Source organism: Eulemur rufifrons, chromosome 7 (genome assembly GCF_041146395.1).
Source record: "Eulemur rufifrons isolate Redbay chromosome 7, OSU_ERuf_1, whole genome shotgun sequence".
NCBI lineage: Eukaryota > Metazoa > Chordata > Mammalia > Primates > Lemuridae > Eulemur > Eulemur rufifrons.
In genome coordinates, this window is record NC_090989.1 from 47,213,278 (window position 1) to 47,237,302 (window position 24,025).

Genomic DNA, 24,025 nt, shown 5'->3' on the forward strand with positions numbered 1-24,025 from the left:
GGGGAGTTCCTGAGTGGTCAAGCAGGAGGTGCCCGGGTCTCTGTCCCAGGAGCAGAATCAATGACCAGACCACAATCATCAGTGATAAACCTGTGGCTTGTTATCAGCGTCTGTTATCAGCCTGCTGCTAAGAAAAGGAGTGGATGCAGTGTTCACAGTACGCACCATCTTTTTATAATTCCTTAAAAAAGCCTGATATCTGATTCTCTCTGCCAATACACTTTTCCTCTTCCTTCCTTTACACCGTGTTGGCCTTTTTCCACTTGGGAAAAGTAAAATAAACGTCTTCTTTCTATCCTAAACTTTGGAGAAATCTTTCTCAAAACCTGCATGTACTACTAGCTCTGCACCAGCACTCCACCCTAACACTTCTTGCCCCAGAATGGTTCAAGAAAAGAAGAATCATCCACATTGATTTAATCGTGGTACCATGGCACCTAAATCAAATAAGAAAACCAAATATTTTAAATGATAATTGTTAGGTTTGTTCCAGGTGGGAACCTGAAAAGTATGTATAGGACAGAATGTGGTTAATGGAAAACTTAGGCTTGTAAAACAATAGCCTCAAGAGTCTGGAGAGTCCTGGACGTAAATCTGACAGCTGCAGCCAGCATTCCTTCCCCCGCACCCCACCCTCCCTGGGATGAAGTTTATCCTTTCCTATCTCTCCTGATAAGGACAACTCTGGAGCTGAAGGATGGATGTGACTGAGGCAGGGGTCCTGGAAACTGGTTGTTTGAAAAAGAATTTATTACAAGCGGCTGTTCTGGCCCACTTACTTACTACCCCCGGAGAAATCCTCTATAAAACCCAAAGGCTTTCCTCGCCCTCAGTGTGGATGCTTTTTCACCTCCACCCACCTGCAACCCAGATGCTCAGCATTTTGCTACACATGAGCTTTCATATGTCTCTCTCTTGGCTCGGGACCTAACAATAATATGATAGTTTCTTTCTTATTGGCTATTTTCCTATCCTGTGCTTTCAATTGCCTTTTTAAAAAAAAAACAGAGAAGAATCACATGGAGGTATAGAAATCATCCTCAAATGCACAGACTCTATATTCTGCCTTACCACCATAAGAGGAAATATAAATGACAAAATACAAACAAAGAAGAAACTTCTAAAAGAGAACTTGTAATCAACTCCAAAGTACCTTAAATTGTATGTATATGCATAGAAAATGATGGTTTACAGCCTACAATGCTAATTGCTGTTATCCCTTAATGGTTGGAGGGTGTTTCTCCCATTATGTTTTTTCTGTATTTTCTATCTTTTTTTTTTTTTTTTTTTTTTGAGACAGAGTCTCACTCTGTTGCCCAGGCTAGAGTGAGTGCCGTGGCGTCAGCCTAGCTCACAGCAACCTCAAACTCCTGAGCTCAAGCGATCCTCCTGTCTCAGCCTCCCGAGTAGCTGGGACTACAGGCATGCACCACCATGCCCGGCTAATTTTTTCTATATATATTTTTAGCTGTCCATATAATTTCTTTCTATTTTTTTTTAGTAGAGATGGGGTCTCGCTCTTGCTCAGGCTGGTCTCGAACTCCTGAGCTCAAACGATCCACCCACCTCGGCCTCCCAGAGTGCTAGGATTACAGGCGTGAGCCACCGCGCCCGGCCTTTTCTGTATTTTCAACAATGAACTTTTATTATTTTGAAAATTCATTAAAAAGTAAATGTAATATAAAAATTGCAATATAGCCAATGAAAAAAGTTCACGTCCAAAGGCTACAGAAACTGAATACATCTGAATTAGCTTCCACTCCGTTCCAAAACCCCAGAGTACAGAGCATAAATACCAGGCTGTAGTTTGATTCTCCTAATTTAAGGAATTAGATTTAAGTCCCCTCTTTATGAGAGGGTAATTTTTAGCATCATTGAGTTCATGAGGAAATGAGATAAAAATCAGGAGATCATATTCATTACATATGTGAAATACAGAAACAAATTAACAAAGCAATATATATATATACACATTTGTGTGTGTGTGTGTGTGTGTGTGTGTGTGTGTGTGTATAGAGAGAGAGAGAAAGAAAGTCCACAGGGCCTCAGGAAAAGAATATGTTCTGTATGTGAAGTTAATCATATGGCATTGTGATCATATTTTGTATATTCAAGTACAAAAGAAACTGTAGGTTTAGTGGTCATGCATGGGTACAGAAGATGAATGGTAATAAAAAATTGAGATTTGGCAAACTATCACATACATTGTGTTAAAAAATGGGTAAATATAATGACCATATACTATAAAGAAGGATACGGAAGAAAACTATTTTGATGTTCAGGTTTAAATACTAAACACAAAAATATATCAAATTCTGTGTCTACAGTAATTTCTGAACTATATACAAGTGCACTGCAAATAAATGAGCTTTTCTTTTTTTTTTTTTTTGAGACAGAGTCTCACTTTGTTGCCCAGGCTAGAGTGAGTGCCGTGGCGTCAGCCTAGCTCACAGCAACCTCAAACTCCTGGGCTCAAGCAATCCTCCTGCCTCAGCCTCCCGAGTAGCTGGGACTACAGGCACGCGCCACCATGCCCGGCTAATTTTTTCTATATATATTTTAGTTGTCCACATAATTTCTTTCTATTTTTAGTAGAGACGGGGTCTCGCTCTTGCTCAGGCTGGTCTCGAACTCCTGACCTTGAGCGATTCACCCGCCTCGGCCTCCCAGAGTGCTAGGATTACAGGCGTGAGCCACCGCGCCCGGCCTAAATGAACTTTTCAAAAAAATTTTTTAAGTACCTTAAGTTGAGGCATCCTTTAGTAAGCAATTTCATTTTTCCTATCATATATATTCAGATACTGAACATATAATCTTCAAAAGAATACACTGCTATTCAAATATTTTCAATAAATACTTTAGTCATACCAAATATAGTATTTTGGCTGACATTTCTGTCTTACTGACATAAAACTAAATAAAATGGCACCTAAAATTTTCTTAATAAAATTTTTAACTTCCTCATAAATTTAAAAAACAAAAATTATTTCCATTAACCATCAGCATGAAAATAAAACTCAAAACATTTCAAAAGATAACCTACTTAAAAGCAGAAACATGAATAAAAACTACTAATATGCCACCTATTACAAACAGGATATGACATAGTACATACTTCTGAACAGGTCCAGTGTGCCTGATTTCTCGCCATTCTTCATCTGAATTAGATGTAATAGAAAATGAGTAGCAACCACTACTTTGTTTCTGCAGGAAGGTGTAGGTAGGTTTGGCTGCATCTGTATTTGAGGGCTGACAGAACGTGGCAAGGAAAAAGATCTCCTTATAAATACATAAATACAAACATATTAATTTTCAAGAGAACAAAGTCAAAACCTAGACTTGTAAGAGAAAATGTAACTAAAAGAAATTCCTATAAATGAGTTATACCTACACTTTTGGAATTCCTATAAAGATATAACCAAGCCAAAAATAATACTTGTCATCAAAAGATACTATATAAACAACGGTCAAAATTTAACTTAAAGTGCTACTTCCAGATATGGGCTCTATAATTAAAGAATTTGACAATTCTGCAGTTCAAAATAATTAAAACAAGTGACAAATAGCAGGAAAAAGTAAAATTTAAAATTAAGAGAGGCTGAGTTTATAATAACATAAATTGATGTTCTATTATTAAACAAAAAGTAATACACAAATTTATATATACAATATAATTAGCATGTAAAATTTTACAACATTATACATAAAGATAGTGGTGAAGTGTTATGTCTTCTCTTACACTAATGTTGCTTTCTACAGGCCTTCTGAATAAAAGATTAGCCCCATACCAAACCTGTGTGTGTGCACGTGTGTGTGCGTGCACATGCTACTTAATAAACACTTTTCTCTCTAGAAGTATTTGGCAGAGATACACAAACTACATGTATATTACCAACTTCCTATAAAAATAAACATAGCATTTTTAAACTTACTATTGTTTTCAAGATTAATTTTAGACTAATAGAAATGTTGCAAAAAACAAACCTCACCCAGATTCCTCTAATTTTATCATATATAACCATAGTACAATTATCAAAACTAACAAATTAACATTGGTAAAATACTATTAACTAAACTACAGACTTTAATCTGATTTCATTAGTTTTTCCACTAATATCCTCCTTCTGTTTCAGGATCTTACAATTCTTCAGTCTTTCCTTGTCTTTCACAACTTCTGAAGAATACTGATCAGTTATTTTGCAAGTGGGTTTGTCTCATTTTTCTCATGACTAGATTGAGGTTATACATTATCAGGAGGAATGCCACAGAAGTGATGTACCCTTCTCAGTGCAAGATACATCATGCCGATACATCTTATTACTTGTGATGTTAATTTTGATCACTTGGTTAAAGTGATGTCTGCCAGGTTTCTCTGCTGCAAAGTTACTACTTTTCTTTTTGTAGTTAATAAATATTTTGGGCTAGAGACTTTGAGATTATGCACACATATCTTCTTTCTCCTTAAATTTTCACCCATTTAATTTGTCATCCATCAGTGGAATTTGTCTGCAACAATCATAAATACGGTATCCTAGTGGTGGTTTTATATTTCTCTTGTTCCTTTTACTCTATTAATTGGATTCTTTTCTAAGAAATAATTGTCCCTTATCCACCATTTATTATTTGTTAATTCATTCATTAACTCAGTTATGAATTTCTATCAGTATAGACTCATAGATATTTATTTTATTCTTTGGTAATTAATCCCATTCTATAATTATTGATGTTATTGAACAAACTGTTCCAGCTTTGACTCGGGGAGTTATTTCAGGTTAGTTCCTATGCCTTTTTAACAAAACATAACATTTTGAAATCAGCCTAATATCAATGAAAGAATTTTTACTGAACCTCCTCACCCCTTGCTAATTATATTAATCATATGCTAACCTGAGGTATTGATTTCATCTTCATTTCTTCAGCAGCAGGAAAAGAACAAGCTGAAGCACAGTAATAATGAATAAAAGAACTTTCTTTTGAAGAGAGGTTCTGAAACAAAGGAAGTGCCTGAACCCAAGACAATGGATAAGAAAGTTCTAATTCTCCATTGGTTGTACTTATTTCCATCATAATATCTTTCAATTTCAATTCTTCTCTTTGTGAAATAGGATTGTGTAGCTCAAGGAAAATGAATTCACTGAATTTTGCTATAAAAGAAAAAAAAATTTTATCAATAGTATTTTTTTCAAGAGGATTATAAGTAAAATAATTATTAATAACAGTAAGGTTGGTATATAACCCAAAGTATTTTGTATGTTAGGTGAAAACCCAGGCAAATTAAAACCCCAAAATAGGTCATTAGTAACCTAGAACTAAAACTCACAATTTTTAGACTCCTGTTCCACTGCACTAAAATGGCAACTCCACAATGATATTGACTGCTATTATCTCCAATGCCCGGCATCTAGTAAGTGCTAGTAAACATTTGTTAATTATTGTATAAATGAATAAATGAATGAATTATAATTAATCAATTATTTTTCTCTAGCCTCCTCCATTGATCAAATCTATCGACTAAGAAAGTATTCCAATTAAATACCTCGTACATTTTCTTTCCTCAACCATTTCAATGTTGGTCTCAAAAGACATTCTCTCCCCCCAATAATGATTATAAATGGCTCTTTATATCTTCTCCAACTTCTTTGCTATTTAATCTTAAATTTTCCTATTGGAAAATAATTAGGATAGGAAAATAACTAATTTTAAAAGTATAAAATTTAATTCATTACTTAACATTTTTAATATCCAAGACAGTAAGAGGAAGAAGGCAGAGAGATCAAAGAGGTGAGAAAGGGCCAGGCATACTGGCTCATGCCTGAAATCCTAGCACTTTGGAGGGTGAGGCAGGAGGATGGCTTGAGGCCAGGAGTTCGAGACCACTCTGAGCAAGAGAGAGACCAGCCTGCACAAGAGCAAGACCCCAACTCTACCAAACATGGAAAAATCAGCCAGGTGTGGTGGCATGTGCCTCTACTTCCAGTTACATGGGACTAAGGCAGGAGGACAGCTTGAACCCAGGAGTTTGAGATTACAGTGAGCTATGATGACACTGCTGCACTCTAGCCCAAGTGACAGAGCAAGACCTTGTCTCGAAAAAGAAAAAAAAAGAGGTGAGAAAAAAACCTTACTAATTTGATTTACCCAATTCTAAACCAAATTCTTTTAGGATTTGGAAATTAAACAAAGTTGGGAAATACCTTAAGATGCATATTTAGTAGGTAAGTGTTATACAGACACTTACAGAATACAGACATATACAGAAAATTATTCAACCCAGTCTTAGAGGAATGACATATAAGTAAACTGGATTTTATTTTTTTAGAAACTAAAAAAAATGTTGAAAGTAAAGAGTTCTGTATTTTATTTAACTTTGTTAGTAATTAACTCTGTCATAGTTCATTATGAAACAATGGCAAGAAACTCATAAGAAAGGTAGTCAAGGATGACAACTGACTAAAAGACAAGGTGTTCCTTTTTTTTACAGTACAGAAACTTTTTATTGTCAAAGTAAACAACATTTAAGATTTTTTTAAAGATATTCTTTTTATTTTAGAAGATAATTTCACTTGGTTGAATAAAATTATCAGGAGAAATTATGTGAACAAATAAAATAATTTATCTTACATAATACTAAGGGGTAAAATTTTTCTAATTCAATGAAATTAATTTCAATTTACTGAAATAATTACATTGTACTTAAATTATTTTAGAAGAAAACTATTTTATTTATAGGACTTGTCAGGTTTTTCTGAAATTCAGAAATCATTTTATACTTACATTGCTGGCTTAATGTAGAGTTTTCTAATTGGGCCTGAATTTCTTGAAGATAATTTGAAGAGACCCAGAGGAAAAGGATAGCATGACTCCTTTTACTGTGATCATCATCCATACTTTTCCATAACCCAAACCTCTTTAAATGTGTGGTATCCACTAGCAATGAAACCTCATTCAGGGACACTGAAACAAAAGATAACAATTTAAAAATTAATCTATTTAACAATACAGCACTTAAACACTATATTATACTTCTTAATACATTATATCTTTTAAAAAAGAATTATATGCAAAGTTTTTCAAAAATATATTTCCTGTGTACTTCACTAAACTTAGCTAAGATACCCCAAGCAGTATTATTTGAGTAAAAAAAAAATCACATTACAATTAGGAAGGGCTAATTATTAATAAATGATAATTAAATATTTAGTCTCTCATACTATATGATTTCAGTTATATCCAGAAAAGATAAATTTGAGATTAAATATCCATAGTATAAAAACCTTGTCCAGAGAGATTTCTCACTAGGAATTTTGAAATCATTAGCAAAAAGAAAAAAAAGTCTACCAAGGCAGAAAATTAAGTACAGTATAACTTTGAAAATTATATATTTCCATTTTTTCTATCTTGATCAATACTATAAACCAAGACTCCAAATGCTATCATAAGCCAATTTCTGCCCATCTTTCTTCTCCCAAAACATCTGCATTCCACTATACAGATAAGCCACTATCAAAAGATTCTCAATAATAATATGAGGCTCTAAATGGTTTAAGAAGACATTCTTTTAAAATTCTTACAGGTTTTATTTCTCAACATTGCTGGGTAATCATTCTAAAGTATTAGTCCTTCTCCCCCTTAGTGAGCTAAAGGAATCTCCTCTGAGAATGACCTTTTTTTTTTTCAATTCAAAGAAACAGAAAACTGGTTTAAAGAAGTCCTGAAGGTCATCTAGTTCAACTTGAAGAAAGCAAGTAGCTAAACCAGGAATGCAAATATCAGTTAAGTATAAGCCCAAGATAAGTGCCTATTTGAAATAAATCTCTCAGTACTCCTCCCTGCATTATTTCCTGGCACTTTGCTACTCAAAGTGTGGTCCTTAGCCTGTGACACTGGCATTACCTGGAAGTTTGTTAGAAAGGCAGAGTATCAGGCCCCACCCTGAATCTACTGAATTAGAATCTCAATGTAACAGTCCACCTCTACCCCTAGGATTCATATGAACATTAAAGTATGAAAATCATTTTACATTAAGTATTCAAATACTTAATTAACCAGTCATCTTAATGTTCCCAAGACAGTCATTCTATTCTTCATACTTTAACTTTTCCAATCTGAAAACTGTCAGTAAAACTAGCAGCAAAAACAAGCATATTAAATTAAAATGGGGTGAGAATCCTCAGAAAACTCTACTCAGCATTTCCTCCTCATGCAGCTCACAGCCCCATAGGTGCATTTGATACTATTTCTGTGAAATCTACACAACTACTACCAATCTAATTGTTTCAGGCTTTTAGAATCAAAGGCTAAATTTTCTTTAGAAAGACTGATTCAGGCCGGGCGCGGTGGCTCACGCCTGTAATCCTAGCACTCTGGGAGGCCGAGGTGGGCGGATCGTTTGAGCTCAGGAGTTCGAGACCAGCCTGAGCAAGAGCGAGACCCCATCTCTACTAAAAATAGAAAGAAATTATATGGACAGCTAAAAATATATATAGAAAAAATTAGCCAGGCATGGTGGCGCATGCCTGTAGTCCCAGCTACTCGGGAGGCTGAGACAGGAGGATCGCTTGAGTTCAGGAGTTTGAGGTTGCTGTGAGCTAGGCTGACGCCACGGCACTCACTCTAGCCTGGGCAACAGAGTGAGACTCTGTCTCAAAAAAAAAAAAAAAAAAAAAAAAAAGAAAGACTGATTCAAAGTTCCTATTCTGAAAAAAAAGGGGGGGGGGATTTAATACCATAATGAGAAAAATTTACACCTCATCACCAAATTTTCCCTCAATATGTGGTCAATTCTGTTACAAGGATACAGCACAGACACTGAAAGCGGGAATTGCCTACCCACTTTTCTATTCCTTCTTCTTCCTTAATAATAGAACCCTAATTTTATTGAGAGAAGCAAGATACTCAGCTTTTAAGAAGAACTCTGTTCCCTAGCTTCCTTTACAAATAGGTGAGTGGTCATATGACTAGTTAGTTAATAAAACCTAAGTTGAAGAAGTCAGGTGGCATGCACATCCAAGAAGTCTCCTCAAAAGGGCAAGAGATAGGTAGCATGTGATCTTGCCACCATTTTCCCCTTCCTCCTCCCTATGCCTGAAATGCTAACATAACCAGAGTATGAGCAGTCACAACGCCATGAGATAAACTTGAGGATGCAAGTTATGTGTTAGGGATGACAGAGTAGAAAATTTTCTAAAAGAGTCTGGGCCCCTGACGACCAAGGAAACACCATACCAGTTCAGCCTGCCTCTGGATTTCTTCTATGTGAAGGAAAAATAAACTATTTTCTTTAAGTCTTTGTTACTAACAGCCAAACATAATTAACAGCTAATATAAATTTGAAAAATCAATATTTTCCCTCAGTTGCATGGAAAAAGAATAAACATTTAGACCTCTAGGTTCCCATCTATAAAACCTTTTATATGCATGCCTTGCTTTAAAAACATTTTGCACATGGAAATATGGACAGGATTTGGGGAAGAAGACTAATACTGTCTTCTTCCATGATGAAACTGTAAGCTTTGTAATTAAAATTGCCTTTTAAAAATCATGTGATAAAAAATCATAAATAAGCAATATTTGAGACAAAGTACAAATATTAACTATGAAAACCTAAAATATTATTTTTGACATCTATATCACAAGAATTTGAGAGGTAGCTCTCTCTGTTACCCAGGTCTTTAACTATAAATTATAGCATTATCTTTTCTGAAATTATTCCTTTTAAAATCACATGTCTCTTTTTTTTGTTTCTTCTAAATAGCTAATATCATATTATTCCTTAATAATTTATTAATATTTACTAGTTAGGACTATCAATATACTTATTCTGTGCTTTATATAGTTTTACCTAAAGTGGCAATCTAATTATTAATCATTATCATAACTTAGTTTTGGATTCTGCACATGAGGTATCTGGGGAATCCAATTAAAGTCACTTTGATCACATCTGCAATCTTGGAACAAAAGCCTCCTCTTCTCTAGTTCATAGCTAAAGTGCTACTTGTGCATTTTTCTTCCTTGTTCTTTTTATAATCCATTATCTAAAGAGATTATACTCCATTGCTTATTATTTGTTTTCTTAGTATCATTATTTATTCTGGAAGATTTTTAGTTGAAGAAAGAATAAAAAAATGGTCTGAGTCTTGTGTAATTGCACGTACATTTTCCAATCTACTTTGCCTTACTCAGATAAGAAATGATATAAAAACCTCTCTTAGCCTCTACGTTAAAATATTTTATGTGTTTGTGTGTAATATTAAACATTTTTCTTATGCTTCTTTCCTTATAGTTCCTATTTTCATCCATTTTTATATATACCAAAATATTCTTGCTATGTTTCAAAACTTTATTTCTGTTAATCCAAAGAAATCACCACGAGTCCTTTAATATTGTTTGACTTAGAGTGATTCACAACACAACATTCTACTATAAACATTTTATTATATCATAAAACATTTTAACTCCCTTTGGAGCTGCTAAAAAATGTTAAGTTAAGGTGAAACATTATTAAACTTAGTTTTACTTCAATTCTAAACTGAAAAAAAGTTATGGAAAACTGGTTGCAAAAGGATTTCAGAATTTTTGCTGACCAATTATTTTACACTCAAAATTACAATGAAAGGGCAAGGTCATAAGAGAATGATAACTTACCTTGAAATGGGATCTTAACATACTTTGTTGTAAACTAAAGAAAAAAATCAAAAAGCAAAAAATGAGTTACCACTCAAAATGTATTACTATTCAAATTTTTACTTTATTTTTCAAACCATAAGCACATATTCAAAGTCTACACTAAAAGTGCTCAAGCCCTTTTATCAATAAATCAAGAAAATGTTTCACTATAAAGAGTTAATTTTATGGAAGTTTAAGAACCCCATGCAGTTAATTTCTCTATATGCTCATTATAAAAACCAGTAAGACTTTAATATATTTTTTAAAAATGTTTCCTGCAAATTTAAAGAAAAAAAAAAGACAAAGCCTGGTGTGTATATAGCTGTTGTGAAAAGGGAAAAAAAAAAAAAGACAAAGTTAAAACTGCCAAGAGACCCATAAGTAACAGTGACTCTGGTAAATATACCACAAAACAGAGTTTCATTCTTGGCTTTGCTGACTCAGCAGCACATGACCATTTTCTCAGGGATGAACTTAAACTAACCAAACTCACAAAAGACTACAGAAGAAACCAAAATACCAATGTGCTATATTGTTTATAATGAGAAATTAAAACTGTCAAAAGACTTAACTTGTGGCCCACCTGGTATGCACATTCTGTTTCTGTAGAAAAACTACTAATTATGATTAAAAGGTCGTTTTTACCATGTGAAAGAAGGACTAGAAAAATCAGTTGTTTAATGTGAAATGGCTATAAAAGATCCAAATTCACAACAGAGATGGACTTGTCAAAATGAATAACATAATTTAAGTCCCTAAGCCAGTCATCTCCCCTGGATGACTTTTGGATGGGCACCACCAACTCTTTCATCCCTAATATTCATCTTTTTTTGTTTCATGTTATGAACTCCCTCCTGACTGAGGCTTTTGCTCTTTCTGCTCCTTCTGTCCTAGGAAATTTATTTTCTCCAAGTAGCTTTCATATATATTTGACCTCATTAAGTCTCGCTTTTGTAATAAATTCTCAAGAGTTGTGAAGTACCTGTCTAAATCTTGCATGTACAATCTAAAACAGACTTATGCTTTGATGTTTGTTTTTCCATTAATGTCAAATGAATCTGTGCCTATTTAGTTTTTGTTTTCTCTTTTGCTCAATATAATTACAAATAAATAAGTATATTTTAATAAGTGAATCGATCATATCAGAGGTATAGTCTGAGAGCACAAAACAAAATCAAAACTGTCTTGGTACATATCAGTAGAAAACACTGTTCAGTGAAATCACAGGTTTATTATAACTCCATTTATTTCTCAAATTTAAAAATTATTTCATATTGTGCTTTCACAAATATACCACTCATATTCCATAGGGTAAGTCAGCAAAATGTGAGGCAATAGGGCATATTAACTGATCTTGGAGTTAAAATTCTGCTCTATCTGTACTACTTACACAATTAGTAAGTAGGTAAACTCAGGTAACTTACAGAACCTCTCTCAGCTTTAGTAAGACCCTTAATCAAGGGTAACTAATATCATTAGACACTAGCATCTGATTAATAATATTACTGGCCCGTTGCGGTGGCTAACGCCTGTAATCCTAGCACTTTGGGAGGCCGAGGCAGGCAGATCGTTTGAGCTCAGGAGTTCAAGACCAGCCTGAGCAAGAGCGAGACCCCGTCTCTACTAAAAATAGAAAGAAATTATATGGACAACTAAAAATATATATAGAAAAAATTAGCCGGGCATAGTGATGCATGCCTGTAGTCGCATCTACTTGGGAGGCTGAGGCAGGAGGATCGCTTGAGCCCAGGTATTTGAGGTTGCTGTGAGCTAGGCTGCGCCACGGCACTCCAGCCTGGGCAACAGAGTGAGACTCTGTCTAAAAATTAAATAAATAAATAAACAAACTAGTAACTTACTTTCTTTCTTTCTTTTTTTTTTTTTTGAGACAGAGCTCACAGCAACCTCAAATACCTGGGCTCAAGCGATCCTCCTGCCTCAGCCTCCCAAGTAGATGCGACTACAGGTACGTACCACCATGCCCGGCTAATTTTTTCTATTTTTAGTTGAACAGCTAATTTTTTCAATTTTTAATAGAGATGGGGTTCTCACTCTTGCTCAGGCTGGTCCCGAACTCCTGAGCTCAAGCAATCCTCCCGCCTCGGCCTCCCAGAGTGCTAGGATTACAGGCATAAGCCACTGCACCTGGCCTACCTAGTTTAAATTAATCAAATATACCTTATTATTCTGTTACTATCACATGATTGCCATCTATATTTAATGTATATTTTTCCTTTCCAAATTCTGGCGTGTATCACCGGGTCTTTTGATATCACAAAATACACCTTGGCAAATGTAAATAACTAGTCCTAGAAAATAAATATAAGAGGTATTTGCTTTTCAGAGTTTATACAGCCGTTACTACAAAATTATAAAGTAGAAGTAGCGCATCTGTATGTCCATAGCCTCTACTCTCATTCCGCCCCCTGCCCCAAGTACTCTGATCCTATCAAACTTTTCCACTTAGCAAGGATCTGGTATTCATTTACATCTTTGAAGGATGACTAAACCAACATGTTACCACACCAGAGTTAAAACCCCATTCCCAGCAAAAATTTAATGTCTAGTTAAGAAAGTAAGAAAAATGTTTTTGTGTCAGTAAGGTACACCTAGTTCTCTGAAATCATAATACATCTATTTAAAATTAAGAATAAAGCTATTTTATAATTTCTTAACATAGCTTACAGTTGTCTGAATATAGTATAAACATTTCTCCTACTATCAACAAAGATTTTATAATAAAAAAGAAAATGTTGAGGTGAGGGGCCAAGATGGCGGACTAGAAGCAGCCAGCATATGCCGCTCTCACAGAGAGGATCAAAAGTAGGTGAGTAGATATGCAACTTTAGAGGGATTGTCTGGGATAGAGGATTGGGAATCAACAGAGAAGCAGCAGGAGGCACTGAAAGCAAACAAGCCAGAAGTAGGGAGACCCCTTCTGCAGGATCAGAGGTACCGGAGGAAGCACCTGCAGATGGGGAGCCGGCAGGCAAGAGAGCCCTGGGGCACGATGCTCTCCTCATAGGCATTGCAACCTGAGCTGCAGGAGGGCCTCCCCCGCCCGCCCCCCACCCCCTGCAGGTTCCCAGATTGGTGCAGAGAGCTGCCTACAGACTGGAAAGCACCTCTGCTTCCGTGAGAAGGCACAGATGGGTTTCGCTGGCTTCTGACCCCTGGGCGCTGCAGCTTGTGCAATTCTGAGAGCCCAGATCCAGAATGCTGCATAAACCTACAGGCCTGAACCATTGTTGTTGCTTCCTCATTGCCAACGCCAGGCCAGGGAGGCAGTGGGTAGGCCGGGCGCTCTTACACACCCTGGGAACAAGCGCCATACACCACTGCTGTCACCGCCGCAGTGGGACCAGGTGGAGCAAGCACCCACGGCCACCCACACATGCTGCTGCTGCTGCCTGCCACCACGGGGGGGGTGGGGAGTCGGCACGGAGGAGGGAGGGACCGAGGAAGAGCAAGCACCCAAAGTTACCTGTACCAGCTGCTGCCGCCTGGGTAGCACTACCCAGTCACCACCCCGGCCACGGCCACTCCTGCCTCCACTGCCACCAAGGCACCTGGGCAGAGGATACGCCCACTACTGCCTGCTCCTACAGCCGCCACCTAGATAGCCTGCTCAGCCACCACCACCTGCCGCTGCCACATGGAGACCGAGGCAGAACAAAACACCCAAGGCCCTACACAACTTCCACTACCTATGTAGCCCCGCCCGGCCTCCATTGCCACAGCTGCCAATGAGGGACCCAGGCAGGAGCAAACCCCCAGGGCCACTGGCTCCACTTCCACAGCAGAGGGGGAATTGCCCTACTCCCACTCAAGCTGTCAGCAACAACCTGGGGACCAACCCATCCCCCAAGAAGAACATCCCTCATCACCTGCTTGGACTGTGACCACCACAGGGGAACAGGAAAGTACAGAAAAGCAGCAGTGTTACAGGCTCACAGTGCTTCTGCCCCTCTCCCGCCTGACCAATCTTCCTGAGTGGGATGAAAACATGGCATCCAAGGGCCTGGAAGCTGGGGGTTACATAACCTAGTCTACCACCACTGGAATCGGAACACTCTCCCAAGACTCTGAGTTCCAACTGACCTGAATTGCCAGCAACAAGGTGGGTACCTTACCAGCACAAGCTGAAGGGCACTGTACCTTTCCCTCCTTTACTGAGCAAAAGAGTTGCCAAAAGAGGAGAACAGGTGTACTTCAAAGCTATCTGTTTTGCACCAAGAGAAGAGATTCCAGATGTCGAGGAATGAGCATAAGAATTCCAGCAACATGAAAAAACAAGCTGGTTTGACAACATCCAATGGATTCCAACCAAAAGGAAAATGTTGAAGTGACAGACACGGAATTCAAAATATGGATCATAAGCAAGATCAAGGGGATCAATGAAAAAATTGAAAAACCAACACAAAGAAACAAACAAACAAAAAAAATTTTCAGGACATGAATGAAATATTCACTGAAGAGATAGATTAACAAAATTTCTGGAAATGAAAGAGTCATTTAGGAAATGTCAAAGTACAATGGAAAGTTATAACGATAGACCAAGCAAAAGAATTTCAGAGCTTGAAGACAAGGCTTTCAAATTAACTCAGTCAGTAAAATAGGAAGAAAAGAAAATCAAGAAGAATGAATAATGTCTCTGAAAAATATGGGATTATGTAAAATGAACAAATATAAGAAACATAGGTATCCCTAAGGGAGAACAAGAAAAAGAAAACACATGGAAAACCTATTTGAAGTAAAAATGGAGGAAAATGTCCCCGGTATTGCTAGAGATTTAGACATTCAGATACAAGAAGGTAATCAAACACCTGGAAGATTCATGGCAAATCGGATATCAACAAGGCAGACAGTCATCAGTCTTGACAAAGTCAAAGTGAAGGAGAAAATCCTGTAAGCTGTGAGACAAAAGCAGCAAGTAACTTACAAAGGAAAACCCATCAGGCTAAGGGCAGATTTCTCAGCAGAAAGCTTACAAGCCAGATGGGACTGGGGTCCTCATTTTCAGTCTTCTCAAACAGAGTAACTGCCGGCAAAGAATTTTATATCCTGAAGAACTAAGTTTCGTAAATGAAGGAGGAAAGAAAGTCTTTGTCAGACAAGCAAACACTAAGGGAATGTGTCACTACTAGACCTGCCCTATATGAAATGCTTAAAAGTGTTCTATACATGGAACAGTACTATTGATACCTACCAGAATAAAAACACCTGGAAGTGAAAACCCACAGCTCTTACAAAACAGTAACATAGAGGAGGAAACAAAGCAACAAGGTTACAAGCAAAATGATGACTAGGACAGTATCTCACATTCAATACTGACATTGAATGTAAATGTTCTAAATGCCCCACTTAATAGATATAGTTTGGCTGAATGGATTAAAAAAAAAAAAAAAACAACCCAAATATATGCTATCTCCAAGAAATCCATTTAACTCACAAAGATTCTCATAGACTACAGGGAAAGGGATCAGAAAAAAAAAATATTCAATACAAATGGAAACCAAAGCAAGTAGCTATTCTTTTATAAGATTAAATATACTTTAAATCAACAATAGCAAAAAAAAAAAAGACAAAAATGGTCATTATATGATAAAAGGATCGATTCAACAAGAAGATATAACAATCCTAAATACATATTTACCTAAGACAAGAGTCCCCAGATTCATAAAACAGATTCCACTAGATCTCAGGAAACAAAGAAACAGCAACATCATAATAGACAGGGACTTCAGCACTCCTCTGAGAGAAGCAGACAGATCATTGAGGCAGAAAATCGACAAAGAAATAATGGACTTAAAAGAGACTACAGAACAAATGGATATAACAGATATTTACAGAATACCCCAAAATTAAAGAATATACATTTTTCTCATCAGCACATGGGATATTTTCCAAGATAGATCATATGTCAAGCCACAAAACAACTCTCAGCACTTTTAGAAAAATTGAAATCATGCCATGTATCTTCTTAGACCACAGTGGAATAAAACCAGAAATCAACTCCAAGAGGAATGCTCACAGTTACATAAATACATGGAAATTAAACAACCTGCTGCTGAATAATCCTTGGGTCAATGATGAAAGCAAGATGAAAATAAAAAATTTTTGAATTGAATGACTAACACAACACAAGCTTCCAAAATTTCTGGAAGACAGAAAAAGTTGTGCTAAAAGGGAAGTTCACAGAACTAAATGCCCATATTAAAAAGACATAAATATCACAAATTAATGACCTAAGGTTACACATCAAGGAACTAGAAAAAGAAGAATAAAACAAACCAAAGCCAGCAGAAGAATATAAATAACAAAGTTCAGAGAAGAACATATGAAATAGAAACTAAAAAAAATATATAAAAGATCAACAAAACAGATGGTTCTTTGGAAAATAAACAAAATCATCAGCCCCCTAGCAAAATTGACTAATAGAGAAAGAACTCAAATAAGCTCAATTAGAAATGGAAAAAGAAATATTATAGTTGATACCACAGAAATACAAAATATCATCTAAGACTACTATTAAAAACCTCTATGCAAACAAACTAGAAAATCTAGAGGAAATGAATACACTTTTGGAAACACACAACCTCTCAAGCTTAATCAGGAAGAAATAGAAATTCTGAACAGACCAACAACAAGTAGTAAGATTGAAACAATAATAAAAAATCTCTCAACAAAATAAAGCCTAGTATCAGACAGATGCACAGCCGAATTCTACCAGACCTACAAAGAACTAGCACCCATCCTACTGAAACTTGTCCATAACATCAAGAAGGGAATCCTCCCTAACTCATTCTAAAAAACTAGTATTACCCTGACACCAAAGGCAGAAAAGGACAGAACAAAAAAAGAAAACTACAGACCAATATTCCCCATGAACATAGATTCAAAAATCCCCATAAAATATTAGCAAACTGAATTCAACAGCACATCAAAAAGATAATCCACCATGATCAAGTAGGTTTTATTCCAGGGATGCAAGGATGGTTCAACACATGCAAATCAATAAATGTGATTCACCACATAAAAAGAATTAAAAACAAAAACCATATGATCATCTCAATAGATACACAAAGAACATTCGATAAAATCCATCACCGCTTCATGATAAAAACCCTCAACAAACTAGGCATAAGAAAGAACATGCCTCAAAATAATAAAAGCCACATATGACAAACCCACAGCCAACATCATACTGAATAGAGAAAAGTTGAAAGCATTCCTCCCTAATAGCTGGAACAAGACAAGAATGCCCATGGTCATCACTTCTATTCAACATAATACTGGAAGTCCTGGCCAAGACAATCAGGCAAGAGAAAGAACTAAAGGACATCCAAATTCAAAAAGAGGAGGTCAAACTATCCTTGTTTACCAATAAATGATCTTTATATCTATTAACAGAAAATCCTAACACTCCTCCAAAAGACTCCTAGAATTGATAAAGGAATTCAATAAAGTCTCAGGTTACAAAATTAATGTACACAAATCAGTAGCATTTCTATACACTAATAAAAGTCAAGCTGAGAGTTAAATCAAAAACACAATACCATTTACAATAGCCACAAAGAAAATATTGTAAAACACCTAGGAATATACTTAACCAAGGAGGTGAAAAATCTCTACAAGGAGAATTGTTAATACAAAACACTGATGAAAGAAATCATAGATGACACGAACAAATGGAAAAACATCCCATGCTCTAGATTGGAAGAATTAATATTGTTATAATGTCCATACTGCCCAAAGTAATCTACAGATTCAATCAATTCCTATCAAGATACCAAAGTCATTTTTCACAGAATTAAAAAAAAATCCTAAATTTCATCTAGAATCAAAAAAGAGCCCAAATAGGCAAAGCAATCCTAAGTAAAAAGAACAAATCTGGAAGCATCACATTACCTGACTTCAAATTATACTCTAAGGCCATACTAACCAAAATAGCATGGTACTGGTATAAAAACAGACACACAGATCAATAGAACAGAATAGAGAACCCAGAAATAAAACCCTATATCTACAACCAATTGATTTTTTACAAAATAAACAAAAATATACAGTGGGGAAAGGTTACCATATTCAATAAATGGTGCTGACAAAACTGAATAGCCACATGCAAAAGAATGGATACCTATCTCTCACCACATACAAAAATTAACTCAGGATGGACTGAAGACCTAAATATAAGACCTGAAACCATAAAAATTCTGGAAGAAACCATAGCAAAAACTCTTTTAGACAACAGCCTAAGCAAAGAATTTATGACTAAGACCCCAAAAGCAAATACTGCAACAACAATAAATAAATAGGACTTAAACTAAAAACTTTCTGCACAGCAAAGGAAATAATCATCAGAGTAAACATACAACCTATAGAATGGGAGAAAATATTCATAAACTATGACAAAAGACTAACATCCAGAATATACAAAAAAAAAAATCAGCAAGAAAAAAATAACCCCATCAAAAAGTGGAGTAAAGATATGAACAGATTTTTTTCAAAAAAAAAAGATATATTAATGACCAACAAACATATGAAAAAGTGTTCATCACTAATCATCAGGGAAATGCAAATTAAAACCACAGTGAGGTAACACCTTAACCCTGTCAAAATGGCCATCATTAAAAAGTCAAAAAAACAATAGATGTTGGCGTGGATGCAGTGAAAAGAGAATACTTATACACTGTTGGTGGGAATATAAATTAGTACAACCTCTATGGGAAGCATTATGGAGATTCCTCAAAGAACTAAAAGTAGACCTACCATGTGACTCAGAAATCCCACTACTGGGATTTCTGAGTCACATGGTAGGTACCCCCAAAGTCACATGGTAGCTACCCCCCAAAAAGAAGTCATTTTATCAAGAAAACACTTGCACCCGAATGTTTATTGCAGCATGATTCACAATTGCAAAGTTATGGAATCAACCTAACTGCCCATCAACTAATGAGTAATGAGTAGATAAAGAAAATGTGTGTATATACACACACATCATGGAATACGACTCAGCCATTAAAAAATAATGAAATAATGTCTTTCGCGGCAACTTGGATGAAACAAGAGACCATCATCCTATGTGAAGTATCTCAGGAATGGAAAAACAAATATCTCATGTTCTCACTTATAAGTGGGAGCTAAATGATGGGTATATATGGCCATAATTTGTTATAATAGACATTAGAAACTGAGAAAAATAGAGGGTGGAAGGAGGGTGAGGAATCAAAAGTGCTTATTGGGAACAATGTACTTGATTCTGGTGACTGGTACACTAAAAGCCCTGACTTCACCGTTATACAATTCACTCATGTAACAAAAAATAACTGTACCCCTAAATCTACTGGTGAAAAAAAAGAGAAAAAGGAAAATGTTCATATCTGTTGCAGCATTCTCTGCAACAAAGCCAGGTGCAATGGCTCATGCCTGTAATCCCAGCACTATGGGAGGCTGAGGAGGTAGAAAAATCGCTTGAGGCCAGGAGTTTATGAACAGCCTGGCAACATAGTGAGACCCTGTCTCCATAAAATACAAAAAAATTAGCTGGGTGTGTTGGTGTGTGCCTATAGTCAGTAGGATAACTTGAGCCCCAGTGTTTGGGGTTGCAGAGAGCTATGATCATGCCACCACACTCTAGCCTGGGTGACAGAGTGAGACCCTGTCTCTTTTAAAAAAAAAAAAAAAAAAAAAACTTAAATGTCCAACTATACGAAAATGGCTCTAATTTATGTAATAGTTTCTGATCACAGGTATTTTTCTAATTCAGCTAAATTGTAAATACCATGAGATGTAGAACAAAATGTCCAGTGTCTACAACAATGTCTAACACATGGTTGCAACTCACCGAATGTTCAGAGAATAATTAAATTTAATTCTATAACATATTTACCCAACAAAAAAAAGTTCTTTAATTTCTGTTATAGAGCACCCTGAACTCTGTCTGAAGAAGAATATATATAAAAAGTCTTCTGAAAAACATGAAATGTTTAAGACTTTTACCCTTTTCTCTTTTTATGTTATCATTACACTTTTTTTAATTTTTAAACTGCTTATGTTCTCTCCTTCATAACGTAACTGTCTTAATTTTTGTAGCATTCCTCTCAGCCTTGGTCCATGTGTATATATTTACTTTGATTTACTAAGTCATTTTCCTATAATTAAACATTTAGAGTTTCTATTTTAATTATAAGAAATGTTCCTTCTCCTATCTGACTGTATGTGAAAAAGAAAAAAAAAAGAAAGAAAGAAATGTTCTAGCAAACACAAAACAATAAATTAAGACCTCCCCTGGCTAATCAATTATTGTCATACAGTTAGGCTAGCCAACTTTTTGTTCATTACAGAGAAATCAACAGGAATAATTGGTTGAACCTAAATTTAAAATAAAAAAAGCAAAACAGGGGAAAAAATTCTGAAGAACTGACAAAATTCCTTAAAGAAAAAGAATTGTAAAATCACCCCAGCCATGCCAAATAAATAATATTTGAAAACCAGTGGCCAAGAAATATTAATTTTAAACCAAATCGTTCTTAAGCTTTTAATCAAAGCAATTTTCACTATATCACAAACTACCATTATTTGCAGTTCCCAGAATTTGCCAGATTTGTACATGATATTTACTCTATCAGGATTAGGTCTTAGTAAACATCTACTTCATGTCTTAAATAATGTGCTGTCTTCTCTGTGAAGCCTTCCCTGATTCCTCTGGACATTTATAACTATCCATTCCCATATACACCTTTCTTGTACATATTTCCATTGTACATTTTACCATAATGTAAATTAAATATCTATTTACATGTCTGTCTTTTCCATTAGACTACAAGTTCCTTGAAAGCAAAAACCATGTCTTGTTATTTTTATAGTCTCTGCCCTATCCTAACATAGAGAAATATTAATAAAACTGCTAGAAAAATATCTGAGTTACAATCTGAGATAGTCAATTCAGCATTTATAAATGCCTACTTAAAACTGAGCCATTTATGGAAGGTATAAAAGTATATAAATAAAAGCATGGTTCTTCACCATAAGAAGTTTAAGGGTTAATGGAAACATTTAGGCAAGAATATAAGTAATTATAAAACCCATAAATCTTACAACAAATGTACAAATGAAGTGCTATAAGTACATAATAAAGAAACAAGTTAATTCTGTCTAAAAAGGAGGGATTAGGGAAGGTTTCCTAGAAAAAGTATTATTTCAGATAAACCTTAAAAGATGATTTTAAGAGGCAGAAATGGTGAGAAAATATAGAGAACTGATCCAGTCTGACGTTCATATATAGTATATGAGGAAGAATACTAAAAAAAGTAAAAAATAGATTAGGATCAGTTCCTGGACATCCTCAAATGACAAATTTTGGAATTTGGAGAAGTCAGTTTACAACAATTTAAACCACAAAATGAGATTTTTTCTTTGTGCTCCAAACTACAAACTGAAAAAAATCTACTAGCAATTAACTTTTAGAGCCCAAAGTATATCAGTACCACATGTGATTTTTTGCATCCATAATTTTCATCAGAGTAATCAGAACAAATAGGATTTTGAGAGTGGGGAATTAAAGACAGGTTTCAAAGTAGGTATAATAACTTTAAAAATATCCAAAGTGTCCCATATAAAATTATTCTCAATTATATTTTCATTTACACTACAAAAAACAGGAAAAAAAATCTGAAAATGCCTTGTCCAAGATACAAAACTAAAAGAAAAAAAATTTTTTAGATATACTTACTGTAACACAACCTTTAGAAGCTCCTTTTATTTTACCAATATAGACAGAAGTAAATATAAAATCCAGTTGGAGATCCATCTCATTACTAGGCATAATACAGGAAATGTTTTCCATGACAGGATTATCTGGACATGATTCAGATGATGCCTAACAAGGAAGAAATTACAAAATGCATATAACACAGTCTTATATAAATGCTCAAAATGATTTTTCACAAATTCATTAAATTACATTAATTAATTTTTGAAGGATTTTATACTGTTCTTACTGTAAAGAAATAACTATCCAGATTTTTTCCTGAAGAGATACATGATTTCCCTTGAGAAAATTATGCTAAATCATTAATTTTGAATCCAAAATTAATCCAACATGGTTTCACATTAAATATTCTCTAATAGGTTTTATTCATATTTTTAATTCGACAGAAATATATTTAGATTTACATAATGCTTTAGTTTAAAATGAGTTTTGAAATATATTATCTCTTTTAATCTCCACAACCACTCTATGGGTAGGTTTTTTCCCCCCATATTTCATAAATAAAGTTAACAGACGTTTGGATTAGTTAAGTGATTTGCCCAAGGTCATGCAATTTGTAAGATGCAAAACTAAGATTCAAACCCAGGTTTCTGTCTCCAGGTCAAGTGTTATTTCAATCTTATGGGAGTGCTTCCATTGACCAAGATAATGTTCTTGCTATTGCACTTTTAATGAGCAATGAAGAGATCTAAGCACCTAAGAACCATCTATTATATCAAATCTATATGCTTTACTATACTCTGTTTGAAGATAGCCAACCAGAAATGGTTTATACGTGCCTAGAACTTCAAAAATCATCCCACTTCCACTAAAACAACTACATAACTTTGCATTTAAATTATAATAGACAACCAGGCAATATCGGCAGCAATTGTTTCCCACCATCTCTTCTGAATTTTACACTGTTTTCAGGTGACTTTTTCAACTCCACATTTGCCTAGAAACGCTGCACCTTATCATTCTTTAACCTTAATATCACAATAACTAAATTATCACTACAGCAATTATTATGCATGTGAACTCACTCCCCTCCTACCTCTAGCAAATGTGATTACTCCTCATCTAAAACATACATCATACTCATTTTTAACCCAGCTCACAATGCCATTTACCTGCTTAATTGAATTTCCTTGTCATTCTCATCTTTTATTGTTTAGTATACTATCTTCTTATCCCCTAAGTAAAAAAGGGAATCAAATCAACTACAAGTGGCTCCAATCAATCAGACAAATAACTGTGATATTTTTTAATGATAAAAGGAGAGGTTGGTTTAGAATTAATTTCTTACTGGGCCTCACATTTTATAAAGACTAACTGCCTCATAAAAATGACCAATCCACGTTTCTCATAACTCATTTAAAACAGGAAAGAAGGGAGGGCATGGAGATGTGGCATTCTGCCTCATATGTCTTGGTAGATCTCCACAGTATTTGCTGCTTGGTTGTGATCATGAATTCTGTAAGTTCCATAAGAGGTGTTATTTTCTTATCATATGATCATTTCATACTGCGTTGTCAGTTTATGTGCTGCCAAGGCAACCATAATTCTTCTACAAGTTTAAATTCATCATCAACAATGATACCTTTA

General features: G+C 35.3%; 1 protein-coding gene across 3 annotated transcripts in view; it reads right to left on the reverse strand.

Moving 5' to 3' along the window:
- SENP7 (SUMO specific peptidase 7) overlaps positions 1-24,025 on the reverse strand; it is a 130,005-nt gene that overhangs the window by 17,495 nt on the left and 88,485 nt on the right. For all 3 annotated transcript variants that reach the window (XM_069472550.1, XM_069472551.1, XM_069472552.1), the window contains 5 exons: positions 22,400-22,546; positions 10,645-10,678; positions 6,775-6,954; positions 4,888-5,144; positions 3,116-3,249 (listed from right to left, as the gene is read on the reverse strand). In XM_069472550.1, the coding sequence (XP_069328651.1) occupies positions 3,116-3,249; positions 4,888-5,144; positions 6,775-6,954; positions 10,645-10,678; positions 22,400-22,546 (752 nt within the window). The remainder of the gene's footprint in view (positions 1-3,115; positions 3,250-4,887; positions 5,145-6,774; positions 6,955-10,644; positions 10,679-22,399; positions 22,547-24,025) is intronic.